General features: G+C 50.8%; 1 protein-coding gene across 3 annotated transcripts; it reads right to left on the bottom strand.

The window, feature by feature from the left end:
• Positions 1-705: 705 nt before the first annotated feature.
• On the bottom strand, positions 706-21,852 carry nup98 (nucleoporin 98 and 96 precursor). 3 transcript variants are annotated; one of them, XM_080509292.1, is made up of 35 exons: positions 21,721-21,852; positions 20,167-20,276; positions 19,850-19,945; positions 18,102-18,287; positions 17,847-17,986; positions 17,238-17,345; positions 17,034-17,139; positions 15,852-16,018; positions 15,536-15,673; positions 14,840-14,975; positions 14,139-14,231; positions 13,887-14,027; positions 13,648-13,781; positions 12,529-12,716; positions 12,332-12,448; positions 12,047-12,236; positions 11,152-11,266; positions 10,255-10,368; positions 9,133-9,271; positions 8,847-9,024; positions 8,561-8,701; positions 6,630-6,851; positions 5,195-5,312; positions 4,857-5,110; positions 4,234-4,412; positions 3,859-4,133; positions 3,424-3,705; positions 3,156-3,313; positions 2,936-3,076; positions 2,705-2,850; positions 2,399-2,620; positions 2,068-2,309; positions 1,822-1,976; positions 1,615-1,726; positions 706-1,463 (listed from the first exon to the last, which is right to left on the bottom strand). In XM_080509292.1, the coding sequence occupies exons 2-35, from the start codon at positions 20,243-20,245 to the stop codon at positions 1,264-1,266; spliced, it is 5,412 nt and encodes a 1,803-aa protein (XP_080365418.1). In that variant the 5' UTR covers positions 20,246-20,276; positions 21,721-21,852; the 3' UTR covers positions 706-1,263. The 3 variants fall into 3 exon arrangements, with proteins under 3 accessions (XP_080365418.1, XP_080365417.1, XP_080365416.1); XM_080509291.1 differs by having other exon boundaries at positions 14,145-14,231; positions 16,965-17,139; XM_080509290.1 differs by having other exon boundaries at positions 16,965-17,139.
• Positions 21,853-22,090: the final 238 nt, after the last annotated feature.

The following is a 22,090-nucleotide window of genomic DNA, read 5'->3' on the forward strand; positions in this document are numbered from 1 at the left end:
TTGCTTTTGTCAGGACTTAAAAGTGGAAGATTTTTTTTAAAAAGTTCATTCACATCATCCCGTGCAGAGAAATCTGATGCTGGCAGCTCGATCCAGAAGGAAACTCCTCACTAAAACTTTTAATCTTATTACCAAAATGTAGGAAAATGAAAAAAGAAAAAGAAGTGAATCGTTGACATTGTTTACAGGCACACCTCTGACTCACAGAAAAACATCAGATCTACAAAAATAGACACTTTTCCACCCTGTGGGGAGTCTGAAGCTGCTGGTCGCCTGTCAGCACGACATGTTCGAGAGCAAATGAAGTGGAAAGCAGCTTGTTCACCAGGACCGCTCACTGTATCTGACAACCATCCACTGATTATACCTGCTATACACCCCCCCCCCCCACTAACCCACTCATCCTTCTGAATGTGACAAACATTTGGACAATGTTGGCGTCCCACAGGGATCGATTCTGGGACCATCGGGACCACAGTCAGCTGTGAGACGTTCAACCTAAACGATTTCTCTTACCGAGAATCGATTTCAAAATGAGGCGTTCCACAGGGGACTATTCTTGTGCAACTTCCACCTTAAATTTGTAGCACGCGAGTCTGAGATGATCCCACCGGAGCTCACTAGGTGGCAGTAGGAAGCCGTGACACCAAGTTGGTTTCTCAGCAATTTTCAGAATCAAGTTATATTTACAAGTCTCAATAATAGTTCTTTTTTCTTTATTCAACCGAGAGCAAACTTCATCCGCAGTAACCCCACTGCACCCCCTTGTGGTAGAAGGTGAGATCATGAAGCTGGTTGGCCAGTCAGCTTGTGAGGCGACTTCACCATTAGATCTTTAGATTATAGATAAAGGAAAGAAAGCACATGACTGTAAATGAGTAGTTTTTCCTTTTCCCTCAAATGTAGTCAATTTATCTCATGGTCTCATTGTTGTTCTTTCCTTCAACAAATTGGGTTGAATTTAAGAGTAATTTTCACTAATGATGCTTCTGCTGATGCCTACTTCTCCCTCGGGTTCTTTGTGATAAAGTTTCTCCCAAAACCGGGAATTTCTCAACGAGCTGAAGGTCCACAAAGTCGTCGATACTGAAAATGGCCGTCGTTAGCTTTGAGTGCCAATAATCCGCGCAGTTTTACGCTCTAAACTTGTGTTTTAAAAAGAAGGTTTGAAGCCTGCGAGGTCAGAGTTCCCTGTTGCTGTAAAAAGTCCGCTCTCCTCTCAGAGTCTTGACCGCGTGTCGGCGGGTCAACGCCGGCGCGCTCTCATTGGCTGACGACGAGCTGCCGCAGGTACGCCTGCGTGAGGCCGCGCAGCTCCTCCAGCGCGTAGTCCTCGGGCATCGGCAGGCGGCTGATGTGCGGCGCCAGCTGAGCCAGCGGGACGCCGAGCGAGTCGGACGCCGCGTCGCTGTGCTGCAAGCTGAGCACGGCTCGCAGGATGTTGGCCACCCGCTTCGCCATCTCTGCAACGACAAGGAGAGTCAGAGCGGCTCGCGGCCGGCGCGAGTGGATCCCGAAGCCGTCGGTCACATTCGAGGCGTTTGGGCCGGAGGCGTGGGAGCTGTGCATGATCCGCCGGGGCTCGTCAAATTAGTCTTCGCTCGGCGCTCTCACCTGATTGGGCGAGGCGGTCTCTGGCCGTGCTGCAGGGGAGTAACTCGATCCGGCTGCACAGAGACGTCACGTCGCCATGGAGACGCTCCAGCTCGTATCCGGCGTTCTCTGTCTGATGCACACACGAACAAAGCAGGACGCTCGGATAAAGGTGTGCACACACACAGCACACACAGCACACACAGCGCACACACACACACACACAACCTGCTGGATGTCCTGCAGAGTCTTGATGACCCGGATGTAGTCCAGGTAGACCCTCCCGGCTGTGTCCCAGTCCTGGATGGTGGCGCTGTGTTCGGGGGCCGACAGGCCCTGCAGGAACTCCAGCAGGTAGTCGTGGTTGTCGTTGACGATGCAGTCTGGAAGAGAGAAAAAAAACAACCCAAAACGCAGGGTCAGGTGCATGTGCGGGCACCGAGGCGCCTCCTCGGGCTGGTCCGGGGTCGTCACCTGAAGCCAGGTGCCGGATGATCAGACGGTGGCACTGGTTCCAGTGTCCGGCCTTGTACAGGTGCAGCGCCTGCTGGTGGCGCTGTGCGTCGCGGCGGGCCCGCGTGGCTTTGGCCTCGTGGATCCAGCGCTGCGGGAGGAGCAGCTGCTCCACCAGGAAGCGCTCCCTCCTCAGGGACTCGTCCGACTCGCACAGCGACACGTGGAGGGTGAGCACCTCCCGCACCGCTCGCTCCCGCTGGCTGGAAACCACGGCGGGGGAGGGGGGGACGACAACTCAGACGACGACCAAGGCAGCTGTGTGTGTGTGTGTGTGTGTGTGTGTGTGTACCTGTTGTCGGGGATGTGCAGCAGGATGAGCACCGCCAGGTGCCACAGTCCGGCGCTCTCCAGCTGAGAGGCGTAGCTGGCGTGCAGGAGTCCCTGCCTGGAGGTGCTCAGGTGCTGGTAGTGCAGCGCCTGCAGGACGCCCCACAGGTGCCAGCTGAGGCGGTAGTCCAGCCGCCGCCAGGTGACAGTCAGGGGGTCCAGCAGCTGCTGCAGGCTGTAGTGTCTGGGGGGGGGGGGGGGGGGGCGCGGTCAGGGGGGCACGTCACACACACATGCAGAGCGTGGAGAGGGGGGGGGTGGGCCTCACCTGTCACTGTAGAGTTTGAGCAGGTGGAAGCACAGGTCGTACAGCGGCCGCTTACACGCCTCCTCCTCCTCCTCCTCCTTCTCGTCCTCCTCCTCCAGGTAGGGGGGCAGCGGGGGGCAGGCGTACTTCCCACCCTCACATGAGCCCTGCGCGACACAGACAGACTGGTCAGCGAGTCACCAGTTCCTCCACTGATGACGCGGCAGGCAGGCGGCGGCGGCGGCGGCTCACCTGGAAGGCGGCTTCGTATCTGGCCAGCGCGTCGGCCACGGAGGCCGTGGGGGGCAGCATGAACCAGAGGTGGACGGCCACGCAGCGCTTCCAGTCCAGCCCCGAGCACACGTTCACCACCGAGTCGGAGGACTGCCACACCTGCGGGACAGGAAATGCCGGTCAGCGCCGCGTGTTCGGCGCTTCCCGAAGGCGGTTTCTGGGCGCCAACGCGTCTCACCGCTTTCCCTGCGAGCAGCGTGAAGATGCGCAGCCGCTCCTCGGCCAGGTAGCAGTCGGTCTGCATGCGGTTCCAGTCGGCCAGCTGCAGGGCCAGAAGGTCCCGGCTGAACTGGGAGCCGGCGGCCTGAGACAGCAGCAGGGACAGCCGGTGGTCCCCTGAACACAATGGAATGGAATCGGTGAAGTTAAAAAGAGGCCCCGGGGGGGGGGGGGGGGGGGGGGGGGGGGGGGGGTTTAAAGGTCAGCAGGTTAAGCCGCCACCTCACCCTCCTTCTGTGCCACGCGGCACGCCTCGCTGATGCGGTTCCCCGTCAGGTAGCTGAAGATTGCCTGCGTGTGGCAGCCTTTCCCCGCCAGGGCCACCTCCTCCTCCACCCTGCCGGTGGCGCCGCGCGACAGCCACGCCGAGAAGCTCCGCCTCCTGTCCAGCTGCTGCTCGTAGTCGCCGGCCGAGGCCTCGGTGCCCGGCTCCGGGTGGCCCGGGGGACCCAGCCGGCCCCACAGGGCCTCGCACAGCGTCCACACCTCGGCCCAGTGACTCAGCGCGGCTGCGGGAGCGAAAAGGAGGAGCAGAGCCGTTTCCACCGAGAGCCAAACACTCTGGAGTTTCTCAGCGCGGTTCTTTGCGGACTCGGTGCTGGGCACTTTTTCATCCTCTGTGAAATAGGGAAGCGTATTTTAAAGCGTGGGGGTTTTCTCACGGTCGGAGTCGCCCTGCTGCTCCTTCAGCTCGCAGATCCACTCGGCGTACTCGTGCAGCGCCGCCACGCCGGGCTGCGGCCGCACCAGGGGGCAGGCGGAGCCGTCCGGTGTGCTGACCGTGCTGTGCTTCAGGCAGATCTCCAGGGGGCGCTGCAGCACCGCCCGTTCCTCCTCCTCCTCCTCCTCCTCGTCGTCGTCCTGGCTGGCCTTCGCTCCCGGAGGCTCCAGAGCCTCCAGTTGCTCCAGCACCACCTTGTAGGGGCTCTCGGCTAGTCTGAACAGCAGAGGAAGAAAACAAAAAAAACGTGGAATTACTTAAATCACACATTTACCTTCATCATGGCTACGAAACAAACAAACAAACACACACTTACGGTTTGTTCCGGGTGGGTTTGGGCAGGAAGCTGAAGTCGGCTTTGGCGCAGGCTTCCTGTTGCCTTGTGGGCGTGGCTGAGCTGAGTGGACGGCCGCAGTGCGCCAGCGTCCAGCCGGGACCCCAGCCCACCCTGAAGGAGCGCACGGCAAACAGGCCGGTGTCCATCAGCAGGCCGCCCTGCAACGGGAGACACCTGCCGGGTCAGCACACCTTCACCTCGTCTAACGGAAACCTGTGGCGTCACGGCAGACTAGGCGGGAATCAACAAAAACAACCAATAGCGCCAACGCGTGGCTGAGCACGCTCGCTATCGCCACTTCAGCGTTTCCACTGTTTTTCTTGTGAACGTTTTCAAAGCGTTGCTGTGTAAACGCAAAACCTCTCTGGAATGGAAACACAAAAATGGGAGGTGTACGAGTTCTTGTATTGAAGTCCTCTACCACAGCGAGAACAATACAAACCTTTACTTTTTTTCTTCTTTGAACAACATTCTCACATTGTGACGTAGCCACATTCAAAATCAGTTCTTTAATGGCACTGCCACATTTCAATAACTTGTGTGTGTCCTTTAAAAGGCTTTATTTCCCCCCACCGTGCTCCTCTCTCCCCCTCAGTACCCACCTTCCCCTGGGTGATGGATTCCTTGAGGGGCACGGGCCCCCCCAGTCGCCGGACCCCCACTGTCCTGATGGGAGGCTCCGAAGCTTGCGGCGGCAGCAGGAAGGAGGGGCCAGAGGCGGGCCTCGCCCGCTGGGCGGGGCGCGAGGGCTCAAACGCCGCGGGAGAGCCGCGAGAAGCGGGGAGGGCGACGGCGGGGGAGTCCGACAGATGAGGGAGGAGGCTGGAGGTAAAGCGAGCCTGAAGGAGACCACCGACTGCAGAGAGAGAGAGAGAGAGGGGTTCATTCACTCCTCCACGTTTCCACAGACGAGCCTCACACGGACCGGAGCTCCACGTACCAGAGGGTCTGGCCGGCAGGACGAGGCGGGGGGACGACACGTCCACCGACATCTTCGTCTGGTCCGCAAACACGTCGCCATCGTCGTCCTCCTCCGCAAACAGAGACGCCTTCATGATCTGGAATCAATGGCTTTGATTAAAAAAAACACAACCTGCAGCCATTCTGCTCTAAACATCGGCACTTTTTTTTTTTTTTTATATCATCGGACACAGTCCAGCTTTCTTAAAGAAATACCAATACGAGTCCAACTATCTGCAAGTGTGTCGCACTTACCAGGAATACTGATTCCTGAGCATTACTTTTTATGATAGTACCGCCTATAAAATACACTTACAGTAAGTGTTCTTCTACTAGTTGTCATATTAAAGTCCTAGTGAAATGAAAATTCGACCTCCAAAACACTCTGGCTGTCGCTTCTAGGGACATTTTTTATGCCAACTGGCTGAATGGTAAAATGTTAAAACGCGGCAATCTGTGAGAAAATATCCAAACAAACAGGGTATTTTGGCTGCTGGGCGGAGCTTCTGACAATAACAGAGTGACATCACTGGTTGTGCACACGCCCAAGTTGTGTTTACGTTATGGAGGATCAGAGTTTTGACCACGAAGAGGCTGAATTTAACCATATTTCATCATCATCATCATTTCAAACCCAGTGATTGATGAAGAAGACCCAGAAGGTCGTTCTGCCATCGGTGACCCCGTCTGGAACATGTTTGAGGAAGCAGAAGACGCTTCGTCCTCCATTCGTCCTCGTCTCCTCAGCAGCCTCAGCAGTTTTCACCTTTGAGGCTTTGAGTTCTGACTTTTGGCAGAACGACTTCCTGGATCATGTCGAAGCGCTTTTCTGACTGCGGAATCACCGAAGATGAGTCCAGGTATTACTTGATCGTCTACAGCCGCTAGCCGCGCGAGCTAGCAGTTCCCGCTAGCCGCTAGCTGTACGAGCTAGCAGCTCCCGCTAGCCACTAGCCGCGCAAGCTAGCGGCTAGCCGCTCCCGCCGCCTGTGCTCCTTTTCTCCTCTCTCGGTCTCTTCCAGGCTCAATCTTTCATCAAGGCTCATAAAACGCCGACTATAACTTCAAAACACTGTTAAAACTTTGATATTTAAGAGGAAACAAGCCGATATAAACACAACAGATGGAGATCTGCACAACTCTTGACGTCACGCTCACGAAGAAGGATTCCCCCGACTTCCTCGGCTGGAGATTCAAAATTCAAATAACTTTGTTATGCGACAACAGTGGTGGGGCAGAGTCGGAGGAACCTTAGAAGTAGAACCCCAACTATCGTTTTTTGCAAAGTAGTGTTTTACATTTCACTCGGACTTTAAAGTTTTAGTCAAGATTTCAGTCCAAAGCTCTCGGGTTAATTCACAATGAGCTGAATTCAGCGAGTCTGAATTTAACCAAGAATAAATGAAAACAGTAACCTGCAGGGCGTGCGGGTTGATCCCCAGCGAGGACGCCATGTGGCCGGCGGTGGAAATGCCTTCGTGTTCCGCCGAGAAGGAGCCGCCGGGCATCGTTTCCAACACTTCGCTGCAGTCCTCCTCGCCGGACGGCAGGATCTCGGCCAGGCAGCTCTGGGTGATGTCGGCCATGTCGCTGTCCAGCTCCGCCATGCTGCCGCCGGGCGTGTCGATGATGACCGACTGGAGACAAATGGAAAGAAACGTGTACGTGTATATACATGTATAGGTTTGTTTTTTTGCTCAAAAGGAGTTTACGGCGGCACTTCCTGCTCACCGAGAGCTTTCCTCTGATTGGTTTACAGAGCTCAATGTTGGAACATGCGAAGCAAAGTCACATCATTCCCTTACAATGATGGAGTGGTACTAAAATGAGCCCTTTCCCCCTGTTGTCATGGTTACCAACACCAGGTTTTCCCTTTAAAACACAAAAAGGAGTCAAATTTGACTCTCACGTGACTTCTTGTTTAAGCAGCTCTAAGAACATGAAGATTTTCAGTTCTTGTTTTTTTTTTTTTGCAAAATTTAAATGAATTTGTCACGTTTGTTGCACAATGATTCAGGGGGCCAGAAAAGTTGCAATTACGTCAGTCCAGGTCGTTGCTCTAACGTTTAGAACTCCTGACATGAATTTATAAAACCAATCAACAAAATCAGACAAACAAATGCACAAAAAAAAGTTTTAATTAAAAAAAATGTTTTATTCTGCTACAAAATTCAGATATTTCTTTGTAACTCTACTTCCATAATGTAACTTTATTTCATTACAATGTTGGCAGTTGGTACATTATTGGTTCCAGATTTCTCTCGTACAAATCCCGTGTTTTATTAGCATCGCAACAATACAATGTTAAAAATCATGTGGTTACAATGTGCCTCTGGATATTTTACAATATATGCATATATACAAAATAGGGCATGTTTATTATTGAAACCGTTCACAGCACGGCTTGATCATTAGCATTGTGTGCAGACTGATAATGCCGAGTCATGATTCACAGTGGAGTACCTCAGGGTTCAGTTCTGGGTCCACAACTTCTGCAGATTATGTTGTAATTTGTTCCATCTTTTGAATACTGTTGAAAAGGAGTTTGGAATCCTCAAAATTGGCTCTGATGCAAGTAATTTGTCAGAATATTTAAAATAAACTGATGATTTTTGAAAAACAAAGCCATTGTGAGACTGAATTAAAACTTTGTTGTTAAATTATAAAAAACATTGACTAAATCAAATGAAGGTGACTGTAGGGGTTTATAGAAATGAAGACATTTAATATGAGACTCTGGTATTTATTGTTTATTTCGTGAAGCAGCGTTAGCAATGGTTCAGTTTAAAAACTAGATAAGAGCAAACTTTGAACAAAGAATTCACCCACCGAGAAATGCAAATCTTCATATCAGCTCAATGCTAAACACGTAGCATTGAGCAAGAGTGAAGGGTATTTGAAAAGAACTCTGGTATGCACAGGAGTTAAAAATAAGATTTTAAAAAAGGATAATCAGTTTGACATGTACAGAAGTTTTTGTGGGGCGACCAGAGGGGCTGCAAATGAGCATTTAAACTTGGGGAAATCAGACTGAATATGTTGACAGTTCACAGAACCAACGTTTCTTCATTTGGTCACTGAGAAAAAGTTCCAGCAAGAAAAGCCCGTTTCAAAAAACTCTGGCATCCTGCCCCCTACTGGTGACCTGCAGTGCTGCGGGGGCAGCTGAATATCAAATAACTCCTGTTCTATATGTATATAAAAATGTCCTTAAAACAAAGACTACATCAGCTCTGCGACACACACACGCACACACACACACACACACACACACACACACACACACACAGCCGTGTCAGTGAGGAAGAGGAGGATGAAGGGTGTGGATGGGCGCAGGCTGCTCTACCTGAGCCTGCGGCGCCACCTGCTGCTGCTGAGGGGGTCTGCATGCCGGCACAGACGTCTTCAGCTTCTTGGCGTCCACCTTCAGAGGGACGTCCTCGTCCTCGTCAGAGTCCTGGAGGCCGTACTTGGAGAAGTGAGCCACCTGAGGAGGAGGGGGAGGGGGAAGGGGGGTCAGTCACAGCCGATAGTGACATCACGTTGATGTCAACTACTAACAGGTTCTAAATAAAATCAAACTGGATACTGAAAATCAAAAAAACTAAAAAGGAGGGGAGGTCTGAACGGACCTCGAAGACCCAGGATCCGGTCTCAGGGCGGTACTCCAGGAAGCGGGTGCCCTGTTTCCACGACGCTCTCTCCAGCCGGCCCTCGAAGTTCATGTCGAAGAGTCGCTCGGGGCTGCGGATCTGCGTGCAGCTGGTCTTGTCGTTGGGCCACACGCCGTCTAGAGTCACCTCCGCACGCCTGACGACACACACACACACACACAAAAAAAGGAGCCATCGATCAAAGGAGAAGAAAAACTAAAAAAGATTGATAGTGTGCAGGTTTGGAGTTGACGGTTGCGCTCACCGGTTAAGCCCCTCCCCCTCCGGTGGCTTGTTCTTGTCGTCTGGGTAGACGATGACCTCTTTGCGTCTGAAGTGGACGATGTCATCAAGGTGGAGTCCCGTCACGTTCACCTCGCCGGGGAAGAAGACCGAGCCGTAACCTGCCAGGGTCAATCAGAGCGGAGCATTACAGTTCTAGTGAAATGAAAGTTCCACCTCCAAAACACTCTGGCTGTCGCTTCTAGGGACATTTTTTATGCCAACTGGTCCAAGGGTAAAATGTTAAAACACGGCAATCTGCCAGAAAATATCCGATAAACAGGGTATTTTGGCTGCTGGGCGGAGCTTCTGACAATAATAGAGTGATGTCACTGGTTGTGCACACGCCCAAGTTGTGTTTACGTTATGGAGGATCAGAGTTTTGACGACGAAGAGGCTGAATTTAACCATATTTCATCATCATCATCTCAAACCCAGTGATTGATGAAGAAGACACAGAAGGTCGTTCTGCCATCGGTGACCCCGTCTGGAACATGTTTGAGGAAGAAGAAGACGCTTCGTCCTCCATTCGTCCTCGCCTCAGCAGTTTTCACCTTTGAGGCTCCTGACTTTTGGCAGAATGACTTCCTGGATCATGTCGAAGCGCTTTTCCGACTACGTGGAATCACTGAAGACGAGTCCAGGGATTACTTGATTGTCTACTAGCCGCGCAAGCTAGCGGCTAGCCGCTCCCGCCGCCTGTGCTCCTTTTCTCCTCTCTTGGTCTCTTCCAGGCTCAATCTTTCATCAAGGCTCATAAAACGCCGACTATAACTTCAAAACACTGTTAAAACTTGGATATTTAAGAGGGAAACAAGCCGATATAAACACAACAGATGGAGATCTGCACAACTCTTGACGTCACGCTCACGAAGAAGGATTCCCCCGACTTCCTCGGCTGGAGATTCAAAATTCAAATAACTTTGTTATGCGACAGCAGTGGTGGGGCAGAGTCGGAGGAACCTTAGAAGTAGTACCCCAACTATCGTTTTTTGCAAAGTAGTGTTTTACATTTCACTAGGACTTTAAGACAAAAAAAGACAAAAGACAAAGCAGCAGTAGCGGATTTAAAAAGTCCCCAGACCTCGAGCTGCACGGTTCTTACCTTTCCTCCCCACAGTGAAGTTCTCCACCACACAGTCGCCCTGCACATCCACCATCTCAGCCAGATCCTCCATGGACGGGATGGTGTAGTAGCCCAGACGGCTCAGAACGATGCCTGAAACACACACAACACATGCCGTGGTACTGCTTTTAATACCTCTAATGGAAGATACTGAACTCAGAGCACTTCATCAAATAAACTGCAGCCATCCTTCCAGAGTTACACTGGAGATTACTTGGGAGGAATGCATTACTCCATCTTCTACTCCAGAGTAACCCACTCAGTCTATTTGTGCGTAAAAACAACACTGTATGATATTTCAGTGAAGTGTACGTGGAGTTGAGGGGACTTCCTGTCACATGCATTGATACAATTGAGGAGATCCACAGGGAGCAATGCTGGGACCACTAGAGTTCTCATCAGAACCCTGACAATTGTATTATTTGGAAATATATTCTTGTCTACTGAAATAGAAGTGTTTTGTTTTCAGGGCTTGTTTATAGAACAAAGTCTTTAAGTAAAAATGCAAAACACGTTTGTTTCGAAAAACGCCATCCGACGCAGTCATCGTGTCAAAGCTGGGGTAAACAATTTTTCTGAAATACTGTTATTGCGCATGCACACCAAGGCCATAGGAAGAAGTTCTCATGCACGTGTACGAGTCGATGGACGCCAACAACGATAAAGTCAAGATTCCCAGCCCATATTCTCCTGGGATTTGGTCGTTTTCAGAACGCGGCCATAAAAATATGCAACTTTTCTGAAGCGAAAACTCACAAATGATGCGTTTTCACTTGAAGCGTCTGAGGATTTTTGATGGGAGGACTAAAGGAGCAAAGCTGAATTAAGAGTTGTGGCCTGTGCCGCAGGGTCAGGAGTCACAGGTGTGTGCGTTACCTGCAGGGTGAGGTGCATGCTGGGACTCCTGCTGCTCGTCCTCGTCCTCCTCGTCCTCACGCTCCTCCTGCAGAGACTCCTCGCCCACAGACGCGGACACGTCGTCGCCACTCAGCTGAGGAGACAAACGGGACACGGAAGTGATTCCCACAATGCAACGGCAACTCTTACTCTGCCCACGTTCAAAATCCGTTCATTTATAAAAGGAATGATTCCAAGTCCCGTGTTTCAGTTCAAATCAAAATAGATATTTTCAGAAAGTAAGCCAACGATTATGAGATTTCAAAAAATTTCAAATATCTGGTTGTTGTATCCGGATAGTAATATGTGCAGGTTAACCCTAACTAGGGCTGCAATTGATTATTTGAATAATCCATTATTATTTTTTTTCGATTAATCGATGAATCTGTTAACAAAAAAAATAAATCACATTTTAGAACCAGTCGATATTGAATGAACCAACGGAGCAGTAAGGTAAAGCGGTACGGAGCAGTAAGGTAAAGCGGTACGGATAGGTAAGTGGTTTGTCTCCCCACATCCAGCGGCTAGCGGCCGGAGCACGCGCCGGCCGCTAGCCGGTTAGCTCAAATGCCGTGCCGCAACTTGCGTGTTGGAGCGCCAGTCAGCTTCCGTGACGCCTCCCCTCACCGGAGCACTTAGATGTTACCGAGAGAGCGAGTGCCGGCCGAGTGACATGTAAATTGCGCGACACAACGAATGGATAGCGAAACCCGTTGCCAACACTTCTAATAATCAAATTAAATGGACCCGCTGCTGCAGCCCTGACCCGCCCGTACCGAGTCCTGAGGAGCGGAACCGGACCCGATGTCACAAGCGACCCGCAACCCGTTTACTCCCGACATCCCATAAATGCCCCCGTGATGCGTTCGCTGACCTCCAGGCCGATGCGGGACTGTTTGTGCATGTTGAGGTCACTGATGGTGTCGTGCAGACTGGGGTGGCCGCGGCCCTGAGGGATGGGCTTGGCGATGGGGTTGACGTAGAAGTGGGTGACCTCGGGGTCGTCGTCCGCTCGGCTGCCGGATCGCGCCGCCTCCTTCTGGTCCTCGTCCTCGTCCACGTGGCTGCGGGGGGACGAAGGAGCAGACGGTCGGCTTTCTGCATTTGGGTGGGCGAGAGCGTCAAACCGAGGTTCCGTGGCAGGTGTTGGGACGCTAACCTGTGTCCGTTGTGTGGATACTCGGGGGGGGAGGACAGCTCGTTGGCGTCTTTGTTCAGCGAGCTGTTGTACTGACTGCTGTTCAGGTTCTTCAACACCAGCTTCTTGATGCTTTTCCTGCACGAACACACACACACACACACCATCAGTATTACACGCAGATCTCCCGGGGACGCCGTGGCAACGAGAAGGGGTACCTGGGCACGAAGGCGCCGTTGGTGAGCGAGGGCTCGTCGTCGTCCAGGCCATCGAAGAGCTGCGACTTGGACGACCCCGAGGACGTGAGCGCTTTGGGCCGCACTCTGGTGGCGGGCCGCGGCGTCAGCTTGTAGTGGGCGGGCGTGGTCAGAGCCTTCTGGGCCGTGGGGTTGGTCGGCTTCAGACGCTGTCGGAGCAGACGGTACGTGAGAAACCCGAGCGGGTAGGTCCTCGCGGTTCATTACTGCAGTGTTTTTCAACCTTTTTTGAGCCAAGGCACACTTTTTTGTTTGGAAAAATCTGGAGGCACACCACCACCCGGAAATGTTAAAATGTGAACCTCTGTAGCCTCTATTAACAATATAAAGTCATTCTCATCAATGCTTTATCAACAGGAATCAAATAAATACAGAAAAAAGTATTTCCCAATTTCTTTTTTTAATTTGTACTCCCTCAGTGTGAAACCTGGACCTGATGGATGAACACAGAGCTGATATCCTGGTAACATTCTTCCTTTTCAAAAACTTCTCCATCACTGTCACTGACACAGTACTTTGATACAAGATGGGAGCAGGAGGTGGAGATTAACCAGACTGACTCTGTTAAGTTTCATTTCACCAGCAACGTTCTGTGCTGCCATCTAGTGGTGAAGAGTATTGTAGCATCACGGAGTTGGTCGCTGCAGGGCATGATGGGAGTTCAGATTATGTGTTGCCGGAGGTTATTGAGAGTTATTGTTGGGGTTGTTGTGTGTGTTGATTTGTGCTTGTGTTGTGTTTTTGTTCCTCGGTTCAGATAGTTAATTATTTCGTCTAGTTTGGTTTGGTTTGTTGGATGTTGGTGTGCAACCATGAGTGAGAAATGTGTTATGTAGTTCCGGTTGCGTATGTTCATGTCAAAATAAAAGCCTCTGGTGATCAGCTGGCAGAATAGAACCTCGACTCAGAGCAATTCTTCCGCGGCGCTCGCCACAGTATTTATACATCTGCACACAAATGTTTTTTGTCAGGCACACCTGACTATATCTCGCGGAACACAGTGGTTGAAAAACACTGAATTACTGCCCCCCCCCCCCCCCCCCGCCCCCGACAGGTTCTGCTCCTCGACGCTCGACCCACCTCTTCCTTCTTCTTGGGGTCCGACAGCGGGTTCCTGAAGAGCGGCGAGTCTCCGTACGGGGAGTACGCCAGGACGCTGAGTTGCTGCTGCAGCACGGCCTGCTGGGCCGCCGCCGCGCTGGGGTCGGCGAGCGCTGCGAGGGGGGGGGGGGGGGGGGGAGACAGGAAAAGGTTAGGCGACGCAAGGGAAAAGCTTCCAATAAGTGCGCAACAACTTCGGGAGACGCTCGGCCGCTCACCGACGGGCTGCTGCGGGGCGCCGAAGCCCAGAGTGCTCGTGCCGCCGCTGAATCCCGAGGCGCCGAACGTCCCCATGGTTCCCAGAGTGGTGCCCAGCTTGTTCTGGGTGTTCCCGAACAACGTCTGCCCGGGTCCCACCGCTGCGCACGCAGACACACAAGGCATTGAGACCGACGCATGCCTCTCTCAGATGAGCCCTAAAGTTCTCAGCAGTGAGATTTTTTTTTTTTTTTCAAAATTGGAAGCGTTACCGGCACCGAAGCTGGTTCCCAGTCCGGTGCCCAGGCCTCCAGTGGTGGACTTGTTTCCAAACAGGTTTCCAGCAGCCGTGCTCGCTCCAAAACCTCCAAACACAAGTTAAAAAAAAAAAACACACACACATTAAAAAAAGTTCCAGGGTGCAAACTTCTGTAGTTTCAAACAAAGAAAAAAAAAACTAAACTGATCAATGATTTTCTTTTATTCATGGCTGAATGCTCAGTTAGCATGGTAAACGGCTAACTGGAGTGCCGAGTCCTCATGTGGCTCTTTAGTCAAAATAAAAAAAGAAACACTACCAGCTAAAGGGGCAAAATGTATGAAACTGATACATTTGCTACATGACTAAAGCTGCCAGGTTCCTGAAGCAGCTAAAGCTGCCAAGTGGCTAAATATGGTTTGGAAAAGGTAAATTGGTAATTTTACTAAAATGGCAAAAAAAAGAAGAAGAAGAAAAAAGCCAAACACAGAAAACTTATTGTAGAAAACTAAATTCTTCAACAGCCATCATGGTTAAAATGACTAAAAATACAAAAATGGCCAAAAATCTACCAAAGACGTCCAAGAAAGTAAATCTAATGACCTTTGAAGATAATTCAAATAACGTAATAAAGTGTTAAAGACGCGTCTGTCCTGCAGATTATATATAAAGGGACCTGTGGTTGCCGGCATGCTTTCCCAGCTGAAGACGTACCGAAGGTGGACGTGTTGTTTCCGGTCCCCAGTGCGAGGGCGGGTTTGTTCCCGAAGAGGCCGGTGCCGGTGCCGAAGGACGGGGCGCTGGTGGTGGTGGTGCCGAAGCCGGCTGTCTTGTTCCCGAACAGACTCGGCTGCGTGGAGGGGGGGGGGGGGGGGGGGGGGGGGGGGGGTTTGTTTACAACAACGACAACCTTGCTTACAGACTCTGAAAATGCACCGTGTGGAAAACGCTGGTACTGTGCAGGCAACTAGTCCTTCTGCACAGGCAGAAAAAGGCCTCATTCATTACAGTGAATGGGGTTTGTGGCCTTCACACTTGAATTTAACATCGCTTCTCTAATAAAAAGTACATTTCTGCCACCAAAGGAGCTCCAATGTTTACAGTGTACTGTTCTCTGCATGCACAGTCACAGGTGCTGTAACATCATGCGACTTTGTTGGCAGTAAAAAAGGCGTTTCCAGCCACTGATCCGAGCGAAGAGAATGTTTACAGCTTTATTTATGACCAAAAAATCTTTCATCATTAAAATACGGCGGAGAAACTTGTCAGAGTTTCTCAAAGCTTCCGTCTGGCTCCCGACGACAACTGTTCCCAGCATTTTTGCCGTTTATTGTATAAAGTGGCGTCGTTTTTCCAGAACGTCTCGTAAAATGGGGTCTCAAAATGTGACTTTGTTTTCCGGTGTCTCACCTGCGTGCCCACGTTCCCGAAGCCCGTGTTGGCCGGTCCGAAGAGGCCGGAGGCCGCGCCGAAGCCAGAGGCCGTGCTGGTCTGAGCAGCGCCGAAGAGACCGCTGGGCTGAGACGCCGCCGTGTTTCCAAACAGACCCTGGAGAGACACACACGTGAACAGATATATTTCCCCCCCCATTCAATCATTTCTATTTATTTCTTGAGCCACATGTGGCATTTCAGCAACTGTATCGTTAGTGACCCCCCCCCCCCCCCACCAAAATGGCTAAAAACACAGCCCCCGGTGGCAGAATTCTAGCATCTTCGACACCCACCATGCTGCTGGTGTTGGTCTGTCCCATGGTGTTGGTGTTCCCGAAGGAGAAGCCGGTGGTCTGCGTAGTGGTGGTTTGACTGAACGGCTTGAAGAGGCTGCCGGCCGGCTGTTGGGCCGGCTGGCCGAAGAGACCGCCGGTGGCCGCACCAAAACCGCCAGCCGCCGCTGCACAGAGGGAGAGGGGGGATATATATATAAATCAAACACTGACTCGAGACAATAAGACAATAGGTCTGTGTGGAGAAAACAAATAGTTTGATCAGGTAAGAAAAGTATTTACAGATGTTTGAACAGCGTACAGGAAAGTGAATTGTGAAAACATCAAGGGTATGTTGTAAAAAAGCCTACTTGCACTCGAAACCTGCTTTGACCACTGAATATCGCACCGAATTCAAAGGAAAACGTCTCTGGGGCAAAAAATTAAAATGGACAAAACACCTGATTGAGTCTTTGACCTCGTCACTGTCACAGTCTCCAGTTTGAGTTTTCAATCCCAGATTATGTAGATAAGCATAACATGAAAGCTGATGAAACTCGCAGCCAGAGAAAAGGCCCTGGTGGAGGAAGGGGCAGCCTGGTGACGGTCTACCGAGTTGAGCTCGCCCGTTTCACACAACATTTCCAAGTGAAAACATCGGTTTTGTGTTTTCCTTTCAGAAAACTTTCATGTTTACACTGCAACGTTCATGAGAGTGACGTCCACTGGGAGTCGCGCCGTCATTGTACATCTACTTACAGAACAGTCACTGTGATCACGGTGCGCATGCGCTGTGGCAGCGTTTCAGAAAACGTCGCGTTTTCCCCCCTCAATCCCACCGAGATAAATTCGGAGCATTTCCAGTGGCCGTCGTCGTGTAACGTGACTCGCTCATTTTTCACTTGAAACAGTTGTCGTCTAAACTCGGCGCCGAGCTGACTACTTTAAGAAATTCCCCTTTTTATCTTTTTTAAAATGTGTTTTCTTTCTTTTGAATCGTGATTATTTTCTTGCCGGTTGGTGCTGGATTGGAGCCTCTCGCGGGCCAAGTTTTGGCCCGCGGGCCTTATGCCTGACACCTCGGCTTAAGATGTTCTCCGACACTGACGTAGCTCCGATCAAACAGCTTCTCACCGGCTCCGAAGGTGCTCTTGTTCTGGCCGAAGGAGAAGCTGGTGTTGGGGGCCGAGGAACCGAACAGACCTGTGGTGGTGCTGGACGGGGCCGTCCCGAATAGGCTGCCGGTCCCCGCTGCCATGGGGTTGGTGGGTCCCTTCCGGCCCGCCTGGTAGTCCTCCAGCCTCAGCTCCTGCAGCCACAGAAGACGGAGAGAGAAGGAGGTCAGAGCGAGGTCAGACGCCACGCCACTCGCCCACCCCCCCCCCCGGCGTCCGCCTCCACACCGACCTCCAGGGACTTGTTCTCGTACTCCTTCATGGCCGTGATGCACTGGTGCTTGGTGTTGATGCTTGTGGTCACGCCTGCTTTCACCATAGTGTCGCTGCCAGTCGGGGGCTGGGGAAAAGAAGAAAAAACAAACAAAGACATTTTAAACACCTTCCTGCTATTTTTTAACATTTAAGCAAGAAATCTCATGTTCATCAATGTGAAAAACACAAAAAAACCGAGGTCATTCATGTAAAATGTACTTCAGTAGTCCCAGATAAGTTCCCTGTGGAACACCACACGTGTTAACATGTATTTGAATCACACTAATTATTTACGATAATAATACAAATCTCATAATTCTCTTGGATTTAATTCACAAATGATGTTTTATTCCATCATGGTGAGAAACTGAAGACCGAGTTATCGCAGGCTTTTAAGAAACCCTGTCCATTATAAACATATGCAAAAAGGAAAAGCTCCCGGTGTATTAATTTAACTATGTGACCATGTTTCCTCACGCACTGGCAGTATTTCCTGACTGTCCAACCATCAGATTGTGACACATCCAGTTAGCCTTCCACGTAATGAGGAACCATGATGGCTGCCACCAAGGCCAAAGAAACTCACGTTGAACTTCACGGTGGTTCCCGGCTGCTGGGTGGCGGAGAACCCAGAGCCTCCGAACAGCGAGGTGGAGCCGCCGAAGGGGTTGGACGTGGTGTTGGTGGCTCCAAACAAGCCGCCGCTGCTGGTGCTGGTCCCGAAGCCTGAGGAAACAGGAGGGGGAGGTGTTTAATGGTGCGGTCCGAACACTGGCTTTTAAACCGGGCCGTTCGGCCCGACGGGAAGCGGGCGGTTCCGCCGGGGGCCGAGAGTCCTCACTTCCAAACGCTGCGGGCTTGTTGGCGCTGAAGGCGTTGTTCTGCTGGGAGAAGAGCCCGCCGGTGGCGCCCGCCCCCGTGCTCCCGAACAGGCTGGTGGACGTGCCGCCGGCCGCGCCGAAACCGAAGCCCGTGGTGGTGGAGGACGTGGCCGGCTGGCTGAAGGTGCTGGAGCCAAACAGACCGCCTGCAGGAGGAGACACCACATGTTGACCGTCACGCTCCACCCACAGCAGCACTCAACCACGCTGGATCCTTTTAGCATTAACCTGGAGCCGTCATTAACGTTAGAATCCTTGAATAGCAGTGAATCCATTCACAGAGCTGTACGCAAGCGAGTGGTTCATCTCTGCGTCTCTGCCTGGTCAAGAGTTTGTTTATCGGTTTCTTTCAAGAGCCAACATCCAGATTACAGAACATCTTCCGCCCACTTACTGTAACTTCAGCCAACGTCCAGATAATTGTGGAGAACCCCGACTTGCTTTGTAAAAAAATGCATTTGGTGTTTAGGAACATGCACAGCACTGGGGATGGGGTCGATCTGATCCAGTATCGGTATCAGGTTCCAATACCAACGTCATACACAGATCGGGTATTTCCGATCCAACGTGCAGAGATTTCCGGTCCACGAGGCCACGTCTGTACGTTAATCTCTGCTGGAATGACTCCACAAGGGAATCCCTGCCGCTGCTCTGCTGGCTGGCTGCAAAATGTGGAATAGATTTCCTGAACGGAGGCGGGTCTCAATGAGACGTGGAGTCATGAGTCTGGAAACCCATCCCACAGCTTGCAGCCAGCGAGAATAGAAGCACTGTGGACATCCTAACTTCTCATGACAACACGTTGCTGTCTGGACGTGTTTTACGCTCAAAACAGAATCAGCAACAGAATCGTGGATGTTTGCAAAGCTGTTGTCTACTTTGTACTGCTTCATTCTGACCTTTATACCAACCTCAAGTTGTTTTTTGAGAGAAAACATGCAAACATTCCTACATTTATTACTTTACTGTAGAGAGGACTTTATTACTGTCTCATATAAAATCAACAATACTGATTTTAATAATAATATTTAAGCAAACAGCTCTGGTATCGGAATAACATCAGTATCGGCAGATATCCACAGCCAGGTATCAGATCGGGATCGGAAGTGAAACAATGTGTCTTGGTGCCTCCTTATACAGTAGGGCTGCTCAATTAATCAAATTTTAATCATGATTACGACTTTGGCTCCAGGTGATCTCAAAATCAATACAATCCAGGAAAAACAATTATGTTGCAGAGCCGATGCTCGGGAGTCGGAGGCAAGGAACTCCAAACGTTATTCTCCATTAATCCACCGTTCTCAGAAACACTTTTCTTTTCTCTCTCCAACATGTGAGCGCAGCACACAGACTGCGTAACACCAAAATACTACCGACCAGGAACACCCGCCTCTCCACAAAATGAAGCTCCCCACTGTGGTGATCAGCTGAGGTCATAATTCACCCAGTTACTGTGGGGTGGCAGGGAACTTTATTTTGTAGAGGAAGTAGTTTTGTTGTTACAGCATGTGTGCGATCTGTTGCTGCTGGAAATGCTGTTCCAAATTCAAAGACATAATCGTGATTTCAGTCTTGCCCAAAGTAATGGCGATTAGGATTTTTCCCATACTGGAGCAGCACTACTACACAGCACTGGTCGTCATGTCAGCTCTGGCATCAAACTCCGCCGGTGAGGAAGTCAGAATGTGTGTGTGTGGTTCTGACGCACCAGGTTTGTTCTGTGTGGTTCCAAACAGTCCTCCGGTATTAGTCGTCGTCCCAAACGCTGAAGTCCCAAAGCCGCCCGTCGTCCCGAAGCCAGTGTCTGTAGAAACAGACGACGTGACGCATTCAAGGACCTCTGAAACTTGCCGGACGGCCCTCACAATAACCCAGTCATTCTAAACATTCGCCATACTGCACTAGCTCATGTTGACAAACCACGTTCACAGGTTTTGACATGATCGCACTGATTTCATCATCATCATGTATAAACCTGAGACTATTCAGCCTTTTTGCCCTGCACCAGCCAGTGGAGTTACTTACTTTGTTGTCCGAAGGTGGACGAGGTGCCGAAGCCCCCCGTCCCCCCACCGAAGGGAGTACCAAACGACTTGTTGAACATCTTGTCCTGCTAACAGGACTGCATGCGTCTTCTGCAAAGAAAAAGACAAGAAAACAAATCAAACTCCATGTTATTCAAATAAAAGAGACAAGGTTGTCCATTGTCTTGCTGCATAATCTCACATTCATTGTCGTGATGGTGAGAGGTGCGACATGCATATCGCAAAAGACTGCCAGCAAATTCTGCTCCCGAGCAATGTGTGTTATGATGGGGGAAGACACGCCAGGAAACTCTGGACGAAGAGGAAGTGGTGGTTTGCGTTTTCAACTGGAGCGGCATAGTCTTTCTCCCAGAGACGATCAAACCAGACGGGAAGTTTCCACCATTAAAAGAAAAATCCAAAACGATTTTCTAGTGTAGCATTATTTCATACGAGACCTCGCCTGCAAGTATTGCTGTGTACCACTGTGCCCTGGATACTTTGCAAACCTTCAAACAGACTGACGAACAGAGGTTTTCGGGGGAGCAGAAACTAAAATGTCAGTTCTCCTCACTGAAAACATCATGCCAGTTATTAAAGCATGGTAATACCAGTCCTGCATCTTTTTTTTTTTTTTTTAAACAGACGTTTGTGGGTTCAAATACCACCCAGGGCCTTTCTGTGTGGAGTTTGCATGTTCAGCCAGTGAGGGGGTTTCCTATGGTTTCCAGCCACAGTCCAAAAACATGCACTCGAGCTCAATCAGTGACACTAAATTGCTCCAAGGTGTGATTGAATGTGGACTGTCGAAATCTTTCATCTCCCTCGGGATTGATAATGCATCTATATCTAATAGAACTGTTGGGACTGAGTGTGTCTCCTGCTTGAGATAGTTTTACGTAAAATTCACAACTATATGAATGCCATTGTCATTTCTTATTCAGGCTTACAGTTTTATTGAAATTAAGAAAACAATGGGGGAGGAAAAAGAAGCATTTCTTCTTGTCCTGAGAGAAATTAAACACTTGAGCGAATTGTTGCGAATTCACTTTTCACCGTTCCACCGCACCGGGGCCTCACCTGACCCCCACGCTCCACGTGCAACCCACCGGGCGGCGGCGGTGAGTCCACAACACCACGTCACAGTCCCGGTTTGACCGACTTGCCAGCGGTTTTTGAATCCAGAGCTTTCCGGTGATCGGACCTGTGACGCAGTGAGTCCGAGCCAGCCGAGACCAGTTTGAAACTCCTGCGGCTAACCCCTGATAGCATCGCCCCTGCCGCGGCAAACAACACGTTAACTGGGCCTCCAGACACACACACACCAAAAAAAAGACCTGCCAAGACGGCTGAGAGGCCTCCGTCCCGGTACACACTGGTACCCGGCTCCTGCTCCTGGTTGCATGGACCCGACTTACCGCCGTAAACAGGCGCGGAAGAGTCCCGGGCGTCGGGCTAACGTTAGCCGGCGAGCTAGCCGCTAACCGATACCCGAACGCTAGCAAAACAACAGAAAAGCTCCGGAAGAAAAGCGGCTCCTCCGACGGGCGTTTACCTGAAACAGCGATCCGCCGTTCCCGGTTCCGCCGCCGTGTCGTGCTGCTGGAGCTGGGGAGTCAAAAGTGTCCGCGGTGGGAAGACTTTTCAGAGAAACATCGGCGCCGCCGGCGAGCTCCGTCAACGAGGAGGGAAAACTGTGACGCAGCGACGTCACGACGCACGTTATCAAGACGTTACGTCGACGTACTGCACGAGGCTTTTTGTTTGTTTGTTTGTTTGTTTTGAGGTTTTTTTGACAATTCAAAACACACAGAACAAGTGATGTATAGTTCTATTTAAAAAAAAAAAAAAAAATTGACTTTATAATGAATTTGACAATACACAGTGAAATAAACAAATCTAATAAAAAATAATCGATGAAAAAA

The sequence above is a fragment of the Blennius ocellaris genome (genome assembly GCF_963422515.1).
Source record: "Blennius ocellaris genome assembly, chromosome: 14".
In the NCBI taxonomy this organism is placed as follows: Eukaryota; Metazoa; Chordata; class Actinopteri; order Blenniiformes; family Blenniidae; genus Blennius; species Blennius ocellaris.

Coding starts and splice junctions, on each gene's coding strand:
- nup98 (XM_080509290.1), bottom strand. CDS start 20,245: ATGTTCAACAAGTCGTTTGGTACTCCCTTCGGTGGGGGGACGGGGGGC. Junction 17,346..17,846: donor GAACCACCGTGAAGTTCAAC/GTGAGTTTCTTT, acceptor TCTTTTCCCCAG/CCCCCGACTGGCAGCGACAC. Junction 4,134..4,233: donor AAACCCACCCGGAACAAACC/GTAAGTGTGTGT, acceptor TCTGCTGTTCAG/ACTAGCCGAGAGCCCCTACA.